Source organism: Bactrocera tryoni, chromosome 3 (assembly GCF_016617805.1).
Source record: "Bactrocera tryoni isolate S06 chromosome 3, CSIRO_BtryS06_freeze2, whole genome shotgun sequence".
NCBI lineage: Eukaryota > Metazoa > Arthropoda > Insecta > Diptera > Tephritidae > Bactrocera > Bactrocera tryoni.
The window spans coordinates 55,792,107-55,804,253 of NC_052501.1; the positions used below are offsets into that span (position 1 = coordinate 55,792,107).

Sequence of the window (12,147 nt, forward strand, 5' to 3'; positions counted from 1 at the left end):
GAAAGCATGCCCAACGATTGGAATTTAAGTGTGCTATGCCCAATCCATAAGAAAGGTGACCCCACAATCTGCGCCAACTACCGTGGGATTAGTCTCCTCAACATCGCATATAAGGATCTATCGAGCGTATTGTGTGAAAGATTAAAGCCCACCGTCAACAAACTGATTGGACCTTATCAGTGTGGCTTCAGACCTAGAAAATCAACAACCAACCAGATATTCACCATGCGCCAAATCTTGGAAAAGACCCGTGAAAGGAGAATCGACACACACCACCTCTTCGTCGATTTCAAAGCTGCTTTCGACAGCACGAAAAGGAGCTGCCTTTATGCCGCGATGTCTGAATTTGGTATCCCCGCAAAACTGATACGGCTATGTAAGCTGACGTTGAGCAACACCAAAAGCTCCGTCAGAATCGGGAAGGACCTCTCCGAGCCGTTCGATACCAAACGAGGTTTCAGACAAGGCGATTCCCTATCGTGTGACTTTTTCAACCTGCTTCTGGAGAAAATAGTTCCAGCTGCAGAACTTAATAGAGAAGGTACCATCTTTTATAAGAGTATACAGCTGCTGGCGTATGCCGATGATATTGATATCATCGGCCTTAACACCCGCGCCGTTAGTTCTGCTTTCTCCAGACTGGACAAGGAAGCAAAACAAATGGGTCTGGCAGTGAACGAGGGCAAAACGAAATATCTCCTGTCATCAAACAAACAGTCGTCGCACTCGCGACTTGGCTCTCACGTCACTGTTGACAGTCATAACTTTGAAGTCGTAGATAATTTCGTCTATCTTGGAACCAGCGTAAACACCACCAACAACGTCAGCCTAGAAATCCAACGCAGGATAACTCTTACCAACAGGTGCTACTTCGGACTGAGTAGGCAATTGAGAAGCAAAGTCCTCTCTCGACAAACAAAAACCCAACTGTATAAGTCACTCATAATTCCCGTCCTGCTATATGGTGCAGAAGCATGGACGATGTCAACAACTGATGAGTCGACGTTGCGAGTTTTCGAGAGAAAAGTTCTGCGAAAGTTTTATGGTCCTTTGCGCGTTGGCCACGGCGAATACTGCTTTCGATGGAACGATGAGCTGTACGAGATATATGACGACATTGACATAGTTCAGCGAATTAAAAGACAGCGGCTACGCTGGCTAGGTCATGTTGTCCGAATGGACGAAAACACTCCAGCTCTGAAAGTATTCGACGCTGTACCCGCCGGGGAAAGCAGAGGAAGAGGAAGACCTCCACTCCGTTGGAAGGACCAAGTGGAGAAGGACCTGGCTACGCTTGGAATATCCAATTGGCGCCACGTAGCGAAAAGAAGAAACGACTGGCGCGCTGTTGTTAACTCGGCTATAATCGCGTAAGCGGTGTCTACGCCAATTAAGAAGAAGAAGCCAAGTTTTCGCTCAAATTTATCTATTTTAGACACAAAGGTACACTGTTATGTAACACATGCTATCTTATTTTTATTGGGATAACTCACTTACTGGCCGATATACATATATGGTACAAAATCACCCGGAAGTTCGAAAATTTGTTTGTTTTGTTTTGCTTGAAATATATTTGCCTTCTATGTTGGGTATTTCTTCAATTTCTACCATCTGCTTCTAATATTTGTACTTTTTTGTTTGGTTATTATTTTTTTTTTCAGTAAAAAGCTTTGCTAAGTGTACAAAGGTTTCGAAGGAGGGCTTTGCTGATCAAATTAGCGACACTCGTTTGTTGCATGGGTGTTACAATATATATATTTAAATGAAACACCACCGTTCCTGTATTCGTGTTCTTTGCTCTTTACGATATGATTCAGTTCAGGTGAATTGGAAGGGAATACAGATTCATATTTTCATATTACTCTTATATTAAGGGGTCAGTAGGTTCATCTGGCCTGATTTTTTGACATTTTTTCATAGAAATTTTTATTCTACAGTACAACTTTTTTCACATATCATGAGATATATCGTGGAGTCTATAAATACATTTTTTCGGAGTTTTTGATGACATCTTTTCTCATGTTTGGATCTTCTGAAACACAAAAAACCAATTTATTCTTAAAAATTACGTGAATGGTTATCGTCCCTACTTGAATCATGAAAAAATGTTAATAAATTATTAACGTTTTTTTTAATTTTCCCCATGTTTTTTACACAAATTTTGTCATAACTTTGTCAATAAATTATAAAAAAAACATAGTAGGGATGATAGCCAGGCGTTTTGTGAACATTAAAAAAAAAATCAAGCAAATCGGTTGAGTAGTTCGACCGGAATCAAGTCCGCCAGTTTAAAAAAGTGTGTGTTTGAGAAAAAAGCGTTTAAAGTATGAGGTGTGCACTCCGAGCTCTCCGATCTTCGTGCGTTATTATTATTTTTGGGCCTTTTTCGAAACCTTCCAAGGGTAAAATGGATTTCTACATTAATTCTAAGGGTATAAGGGAACAGAAAATGCAAAAAAAAAAACTTTTGAAAAAAGATTACCCTACTGACCCCATAAGAAATTTGTTTTACAAAAAACCCTGCGGTTTGGTGTGAAGTTGGCTGTAAAAAAATTCAATAACATTAGCTGTTGCCATCAAACGAAATACCAATAGTTATATCATATGTATAAATGATCAGCGTGACTGAGTTGATTTAAGAATACGTGCCTGCCCATCTGTATAAACGCGATCTAGTCCCTTGGTTTTCGAGACATGGATTTAAAATTTTGCATACGTCTTTTCTCACCAAGAAGCTTTTCATTTTTCTAAACCGCCTATAGCATAAAGTTCCCATACGAACTGAACTATCGAAAATTTTCATAAATGTATTAATGTCCACGGCAACGCTTCATTAATTATTGACTGCTATTTCATATAGTTGCCTTACTGTTGAACAATCAAGATTAAAATCGTATAAGGCTATTCTAGCTTCGATGCAACCGAATTTAACGATGTTCTTGTTGGTTCTCCCAATTACCTAGTTCCACTTTAGTTCTAAAAACAAAAACAAGAGTTTTTGAAAATCAGTTATAAATTTAGCAAAGTTGCACACCTCAATACTGATTCTCTTTTTTTCTGCGACCATAAGGAATCTCACTTTGAGTTGTTAAAACCTAAACTACAGCTATCGTCTAGAGAAGTACTAAAAATATTAATTTTCAATTTAATCAATTTATTAATTCTACGATCGGAAAAGCCTCAACAACCAGACAACTTTGATACCCAGCCATGACAAAACTTAAATCTAATGATATTCAACATAGGTAGTGCCGTGATGATATTGAAGTTCTACGCTCAACGCAGTGCTAAGAAGTGTCGTTTCATTTAAGCAAAATCAAAAAACGATTTTTCGAAAGCAAATTTAGGGCGTTTAATACTATTAACAGGTTTACGAAGTCAAGTTACTTCTATTTAATGGCAAAAGGGATATTTCTAACTAACTTCTGTGATCGTTTGAAAGTACCCTAACCTTGTACGATTCTCCAATTAAATAATGCTATGAAATCGGTAAAGAAATTGCACTATATATCAACCACCCGGTAATATAGATATAATAATTAATATTAATGCAAAAAATGCTTATTTAGAAATAATTGTGAGGTGTGTGTGTACTAAAATTCCGAAAAATGCTCTAAAAAATATCACATTCTTGGCGCAACAACTTTTCCGCTTTAGTGAGAGTCGATTTGGGTCAGTTTTTGTTTTATTTTTTAATCTGCTCCTTTCATAGCAAATTGTTGAACGTGCGCCAATTAAAATAAACCAAACACGTGGCCGATGGGCAAATGGGTAGCGTCACTGTTTTCAGTAATTATGGGTGATCCTTCTTTAGTGTATTTTTACTACCTTTTGTTGTTTCTTGTCTTCTGCAAATTTATTGCGCTACTCATGCTCTAAAAACGAATATTTTAAATCCTTTTTCCTTCACTTTTCTAAACCTCGCTGTTATTGCTTTTTGCATTTACTTATTTTTTTCTTTATTATCATAAACATCTACACAAGTGTGCATTTTTCTGAATTTTATGGAAATTTTACAAATTTATTTTTATGTTTCTCCAAAAAAAATAAAAATGGGTTATAAAATAACTATTTTTTGAAGGATATAGTTATCTTTTTCCAAACAAAATTGGGCGTTTTTTGTTGTACCTGCGCAATTTTCAAAATTAATCTTATACTCAAATTGCAGGTGGTAGTATTTTTAAATTGAACATTTCTAAGGCTTGAAGAAAAGTATATATTTTTCTCACTTCCTTCAGGTGGAATACGAAGGTCAATTCACGTGCATAGAAGTTGTTTAAGACAGTTTTAACGGAGAAAATTACGTTAGCTGTTGGCTTAGCCAATGTGTTCAACTATTAAAACAGTTACCATTAACTATACCACACTGATTTAAAAAACATTGGGTATATTTTCAAAACTTTCTCTTGAACTCGCATTGACCGCATATTATAATATTTTGGTGTTATGAGAATGCAATTCTGCTTGAAGCACTTATTATAAATATATATGGAATTCAGCGAAAAAGAGAAGTACTTTAAGTTTTAGATCTTTGTTAAAAAAGATTTTAGGTTAAATTGAGCTCAGAGTTCTTAAAGATTTGTCATTTTCATTTGAGGTAATCTGATATCTTACTCTGATAGCAATATCGGACGGTGGCTCAATCTTGATTTCGGAAGAGATATCGAGCCACTGTCAGGTATGCCGCAAGTGACTACAACAAAATACCCAAAACTCGTATTGGCAAAATTAGTTTGAAAATATGCGAGAAGCTTAGACAGTAGTCTTTCACGATATTTATTGTAAGCGAAGCCTAAATAAAGTTTCGGATCTTTTCGGGATCATCGACGAAGCATTTATCCACATTTATACACCGGCGCACAAGGACAAATCACTACGCTATGTATGTGCTATTTCGATGCCATTTCAGCAAATGCTCTTTATTGTTGTTGCTGTTATAGAAGTTATTGATGCCGCCGTTGACGTGGCAAAGTTCTCGCCAACTCTTTGGTAAGGCATAATTGATGAGAGCACGTTTTTACACAGCAGGCATAAATAATGTTTACGTATACGCACAATGCCACCTCTCTTTATTAAGAAAACAGAGAGATCTGCTTTTAAAAAGAATTGGTTACTAATGGTTACTACCTGATTAAATCTAAAAGGAAACTTTGAAAACGTAATGTGGTTTGGGTTTAAGTATGAATTTGGCACAGCATGTCACACAAAGTAACTAAATATTACAAATACAAATCGTAATGAAAAGTTTGCGCTTTTCAACAAATGATGGTTCAATATATGACTTTATGACCAACTACCATCTGGCTTCCAAAATGTTTCTATAATATTGCCACACTTTTGTATTTTGAAAGGAAATCGAAAGTAAATTTGGTAATACACAAAATTGTACAATTTTTCGACTTTAAGTAAGAGCTAATTCAGGAATATTCAAAACTAATTAGCATAATATTAGTATATATCGGGTGATTTTTTAAGAGCTTGATAACTTTTTTTTAAAAAAAAACGCATAAAATTTGCAAAATCTCATCGGTTCTTTATTTGAAACGTTAGATTGGTTCATGACATTTACTTTTTGAAGATAATTTCATTTAAATGTTGACCGCGGCTGCGTCTTAGGTGGTCCATTCGGAAAGTCCAATTTTGGGCAACTTTTTCGAGCATTTCGGCCGGAATAGCCCGAATTTCTTCGGAAATGTTGTCTTCCAAAGCTGGAATAGTTGCTGGCTTATTTCTGTAGACTTTAGACTTGAAGTAGCCCCACAAAAAATAGTCTAAAGGCGTTAAATCGCATGATCTTGGTGGCCAACTTACGGGTCCATTTCTTGAGATGAATTGTTCTCCGAAGTTTTCCCTCAAAATGGCCATAGAATCGCGAGCTGTGTGGCATGTAGCGCCATCTTGTTGAAACCACATGTCAACCAAGTTCAGTTCTTCCATTTTTGGCAACAAAAAGTTTGTTAGCATCGAACGATAGCGATCGCCATTCACCGTAACGTTGCGTCCAACAGCATCTTTGAAAAAATACGGTCCAATGATTCCACCAGCGTACAAACCACACCAAACAGTGCATTTTTCGGGATGCATGGGCAGTTGGCCACCAAGATCATGCGATTTAACGCCTTTAGACTATTTTTTGTGGGGCTACAAGTCTAAAGTCTACAGAAATAAGCCAGCAACTATTCCAGCTTTGAAGACAACATTTCCGAAGAAATTCGGGCTATTCCGGCCGAAATGCTCGAAAAAGTTGCCCAAAATTGACTTTCCGAATGGACCACCTAAGACGCAGCCGCGGTCAACATTTAAATGAAATTATCTTCAAAAAGTAAATGTCATGAACCAATCTAACGTTTCAAATAAAGAACCGATGAGATTTTGCAAATTTTATGCGTTTTTTTTTTTAAAAAAGTTATCAAGCTCGTAAAAAATCACCCGATATATAATATTGTCGACCGTATGAAAAGTCTTCTTAGCCCAACAGTAATATTTAATCTGATTTGTTCAAAAGACATTCTTTACAAAATTTCAGAACTCAATCGAAAACCTTTGTACCTCAGCAGACGTTCATCGTACCTATATCGTACCAAAAATCTTTTTTTTTTTTTTAATTTTGATATGAAGTATGCCAAAATTAGGCCTTTGAACCAAATTCTGAGTTCCTCCATATTTTAGGAAAAACTATCGAAAATGTTGTATACGTTATTTTTTCTTTAAACCATATTTTTTCATTTTTGTGCGTATGTGGATATAAGGTGTCAATATATTTATAATTTCCTCATTCATTCAAACAGTTATAAGTACACTGTTTCTTACATAAAAAAACATTGCGTATACTACTCCTCAGTGGGTACGAGTGAATTATCTGCTCTGCGAAATGTTCTTTCAATAAAACTTTTAAAACCAAATGTTCCGACTTTAAATCAAAATAAAAAGAAAAAACAAATGTTCTAAACTTAAAAAAATTAATATGTTTTTCTTTAAACAACATAAAAACAAAAACTCTAAAACTTGGATATTTGAATTTTTTTTTTAATTTTTAGATTATGCGAAAAGGGAGTTAATACAAAAGTTTCTTTCCATTGAACTTTTATCGTTAGCGCTCGTATTTTTCCCGGAAATCGAGATAATTAATTTATAACTTTTAAAAATTCTACTACGTTCATCCGCTTCTTTTTTCCGAGTTCAGATCACCCGTTAGTTATTTTTCTTTTAAATTTTGTTATCTTATCTTTCATTACAAATGAGTTTCTTCCTATTACGATTTGTTTGCTTTCAAAAATTTGCTGTCCTGACCTAATATTGCGCATAATAACTCATTTGGCAAAATTTTAAATAATAAAGTTATCATATACATTATTTTAACATAGAATTGTTAAAAAAGGTGACAAAAATTGCATTGCAGATTATATTGCTCATAGTCTGCTTAGACAATGATTAAAGCCTCTTAACAAAGCCCAAGGTTCCTTCTGCTTTTCTCGTACTAATGTTCAGTTACAACACTTTAACTCCTTTATGAAAATTTAATATTTACATATAAATATATAAGTCCTTAAGCACACCTTATTGTACTCACAACAGCCATTTTACGCCAATTGACCAAACTGTTGAGAGCGTAACTGCCTTCATCAAGAGTAAATGCATATTTTACCCTCCTACCTTGGTTGGTATACTACTGTGATGAAATTTCATCTTTTTCGAATCATGTTAGTGATATCTATGTTAAATTTCACGTCTAAATATTCATTAGTATTTGAGATACGCGTCGTTTTGTGAGGCTCAAAAAGTGAATTCTTCAATTTTTACTATGTCTGAATTCATTGAACAAAGAAGTGCGATTAAATTTTGTTTTCGGAATGAAATTTTGTTTGCGGAATGAAATTTCGCCTGCAGAAACCTTGAAGATCTTTGCAAAAAGCCTTTGGGGATCAAACTCTGTATTCTAAAAGTGTTTGCAAGTGGTATAACGAGTTCAAAGCCGGTCGTGAGAGTGTTGAGAAAAATGGGGTGTCAAATCGGCCAAAAATATCGACTGATGAACATCACGTCAAACAAGTCAAAGAAATGGTGCTTGAAAATCGACGATTAACTATTAGAGACATTGCTGATAGTTTGGGCATATCATTTGGAACGGTGCAGGCGATTTTGAAGGATGAATTGGGCTTAAGGAGTCAAAACTCGAATGATTCCAAAACCACTCAATTTTTTCGAAAAAGAGCTCGGGTTAACATATGTGAAACAACGCTTCCTGACATCATAACTGGAAATAAGACTTGAATCTACGCTTACGATCCCGAAACAACAGATCAATCGAGCAAATATCGTGTTAAAGGCGAGCCGAAACCGAGAAAACCACTCAATAATCACGGTCATGTTGACAGTTTTCTTCGATTATCGTGGTGTGGTGCATTATGACTTCCTTCCGCTGGACCAAACTGTCAACAAGGAATATTATTTGAGCGTTATGCGCCGTTTACGTGAAGCTATTCGCCTCAAGAGGATAGAATTGAGGGTCGAAAGCTCTTGGTTTCTGCACCACTATAATGCACCATCTCATACTGCATTGCTTATTTGTAATCATATCGCCAAAAATTCAACAAATATCGTTCCGCAGCCAACGTATTCACCTGATTTAGCACCGTGTGACTTCTGGCTATTCAGCAAACTCAAAAGACCACTCTGAGGACACCGTTTTGACTCAATTGAGGATAGAAAAGCTGAATCGAAGAAGGCTCTAATGGCCATCATGACGGAGGATTTTTCCAAGTGCTATGATGACTGGAAAATTCGTTGGCATACGTGTATTGCAGCGAAAGGGGCTTACTTTGAACAAGATGAAATGGATTTGCAAGAATAAATAAAGATTTTAAAAATATAAGAAAATTCGTCTTTCAATTTGATCACCGTAGTATACTTATATTACTTTTTGGCAACTTAACTTCTAACCTTCATCTTAATTTTACTCTTCTTCTTATCGCTTATTCTTTTCCATTATTCTTTTGCTTTGCAGGTGTGAGAACGTCATGACTTGTCCCATACGACCAATAGGTTCTGGCAAGGAACACTGCCCCTACGATTGGCTTGCCGTCTATGATGGTCGCGATGAGCATTCGCCACTTATTGGCAAATTTTGTGGGCTGGGCAAATTTCCGTTTAGCATTATTGGTAAGTATTAATTTTTTTTAGCTATGGAACAAGATTACAAATTTTTTTTATATATCCAAAACTTCTAAGCAACTTAATCTGAAGGGTTAAATGTGATGAACTGAAAAATAATTTAAAAAAATTGAAATAAGTTAGAAAAGATTCCTTGGATTGTTAACATCAGAAAAAACAAGTAAGGAAGTGCTAAGTTTGGGTGTCACCGAACATTTTATACTCTCGCATGATAAAGTGATAATCGAGATTTCATTATCCAACATTTACATATTTTTTTATTTTGCTGTAAAATTAATTAGATTAGATCAATTTGTGTACTTTGAGTATTGAATTGTATTTTCATTTCCTAATGTATATATTATACAGAGAAGGCATCAGATGGAATTCAAAATAGCGTGATATTTGAAGAAGGCGTGGTTGTGAACCGATTTCACCCATATTTCGTACATGTCATCAGGATGTTAAGAAAATATTATATACCGAATTTCATTGAAAGCGGTTGAGTAATTTCTGAGATATGGTTTTTGCTCCATAAGTGGGCGACGCCACGCCCATTTTAAATTATTAAACAAAGCCTGGGTGCAACTTCTTTCTGCCATTTCTTCCGTAAAATTTAGTGTTTCTGACGTTTTTTGTTAGTCGGTTAACGCACTTTTAGTGATTTTCAACACAACCTTTGTATGGGAGATGGACGTGGTTATTATCCGATTTCTTCCATTTTTGAACAGTATTCAGGTACTGAAGGAAACGACTCTATAGAGTTTGGTTGACATAGCTATAGTAGTTTCCGAGATATGTACAAAAAAATTAGTAGGGGACGGGGCCACGCCCACTTTTCCAAAAAAATTACGTCCAAATATGCCCCTCCCTAATGCGATCCTTTCTGCCAGATTTCACTCACTTTAACTTTTTTCACTTTAATACCTTTATTAATGGCTTAGTTATGACACTTTATAGGTTTTCGGTTTTCGCCATTTTGTGGGCGTGGCAGTGGGCCGATTTTGCCCATCTTCGAACTTAACCTTCTTATGGAGCCAAGAAATACGTGTACCAAGTTTCATCATGATATCTCAATGTTTACTCAAGTTACAGCTTGCACGGACGGACAGACGGACGGACAGACAGACATCCGGATTTCAACTCTACTCGTCACCCTGATCACTTTGGTATATATAACCTATGACTCTTTTAGTTTTAGGACTTACAAACAACCGTTATGTGAACAAAACTATAATACTCTCCTCAGCAACTTTGTTGCGAGAGTATAAAAAAGCTATGTATATTGTGACGTACCCTTGAAACGTAATGTTGCTTACGCTGACAAGGAATTGGAAGTAAGTGGATAAGAATGAGGTATCTAATTCGGTACAATGAAGTGTAGAATAAGATCTGTGGATGGAAGATTGAAAGGAAAATTTCTAATTTGACTACCTCCAATATTTTCTAAGCCTATTTGAAAAGCAAAACGTATGCCAACAGATCTCGAATCATTGATGAATTCAAAGTAACCATTCTGCCCTCAATAAGGATGGCTATTTAGCTGTTATTGTATTCAAAAAAGGGTGTGTGGAGTCCCTACGCGCGGATGAAGTTATACTTCTTAGTGATATTCCAAGAAATGCATATCATTTTGTATGAAAGAAAACTAGAAAACTTAAATTCACATTTTATAAATTTATTATAATTTATTATCTCCCCGAGCATGCCTTTGCCAACAAGTCGTCTTTTCGCGACGATGGCAAAAGCTAAAAATCATAAATTGCACAACTTTCTGGTGCTTCTCGCAAAAATCTGCGTCGATATGTATTCACGATCATACGTACATATATGTACATACATACATTTTTACGCATGTTTGTAGGCGAAGCTGCTACAGCGGCAAGGGGTGACAATCGGCGGAAACTACTTTACTTATGCCATAGAAATTCTATTGCTACGAATATGGAAATGACAACGAAATAATGCAAATATGCATATTTCTAAAGGTCATTAATTTCTACGATTTCTTCAAAGAAATTAATGATCCTGAGAAGTATAGTCTTAACTTTTCAACGGCCAACGCAGAGCATTTCAACCAAAAGGAATTCATTCATTAAAATTACCACTCAAAAGTCGTTTCATCCGTTGTAAGCGAACGATTTTCGAAGAAACATCATTTCTAACATGCCACAAGACAAAATTAGAAATGAACTTCTTAAACCTCACGCTGTCAGATAAAACGATATACCTCGTCATCGCGGGTCGATTTCCAAAAAATGTAAATGAAGACTAACTACAGAAATAATCCTGTAAAGTATAGGCCCAATTTTTCGACGGCCAACGCTGGGTATTTCAATAAAAGGGCACACAAAATAGTTGAGAATCCGCAGAAATGAAAGACAAAGGAAAGAAAAAGGAGTATAACTTCAATAATGAACAAGCATACAAACATACATATGCGCAGCAGCAGCAAGGAAAGAGGTAAAAGTAGTAGTAGGAAAGAGGTAAGGTTTGAAAAACTACGCTACTCTCGTAGCATTTCATTTTACTCTTGCTACCGCTCTCACTTTGTCGGGAGCCACAGCATAGCCTTAGCATAACAATATAAATTATGTGCTCTACTCTGCTCCCAGTTTTGTTAGGTAAAAAACTATAGCTGGAGCGGGAGCAAAAAATTAAATTCTGCGCTATGCTCTGGCGTAGCGGTAGCAAAAATTGGGAGCGGTAGCACAGCAGAGCTAATGAAAATTTTCATGTGCTACAGCTCCCGCATATGTTTGTTGTTTTTTTTTTTCTTTTTTTGCTATTTTCTGTCATTTACAAGTATGGTACAAGTTGGTATATAAAAGAAAGTCGTTTATAACTCAAGAATAGCTGAACCGATTTGGCTTAAAATTGGTGGGGAGGTAGCTTAGAAGCAGGATAAAGACATAGGATACATTTTATCTCTTTATGCTAAAATTCAATACAACTCATAAATACAAAAATTATATTTCAAATCATAAGCATTTGTTC

At 35.9% G+C, this 12,147-nt stretch overlaps 2 protein-coding genes and 1 pseudogene across 2 annotated transcripts in view; 1 reads left to right on the plus strand and 2 right to left on the minus strand.

The window, feature by feature from the left end:
• LOC120770695 overlaps positions 1-12,147 on the minus strand; it is a 207,615-nt gene that overhangs the window by 111,140 nt on the left and 84,328 nt on the right. The window lies entirely within an intron of this gene.
• The window catches only part of LOC120770697, a 158,986-nt gene that overhangs the window by 71,570 nt on the left and 75,269 nt on the right, over positions 1-12,147 (plus strand). Inside the window, exon 6 of the mRNA XM_040098279.1 lies at positions 9,005-9,159. Within this exon, the coding sequence (XP_039954213.1) occupies positions 9,005-9,159 (155 nt within the window). The remainder of the gene's footprint in view (positions 1-9,004; positions 9,160-12,147) is intronic.
• LOC120773188 lies at positions 11,254-11,456 on the minus strand (annotated as a pseudogene).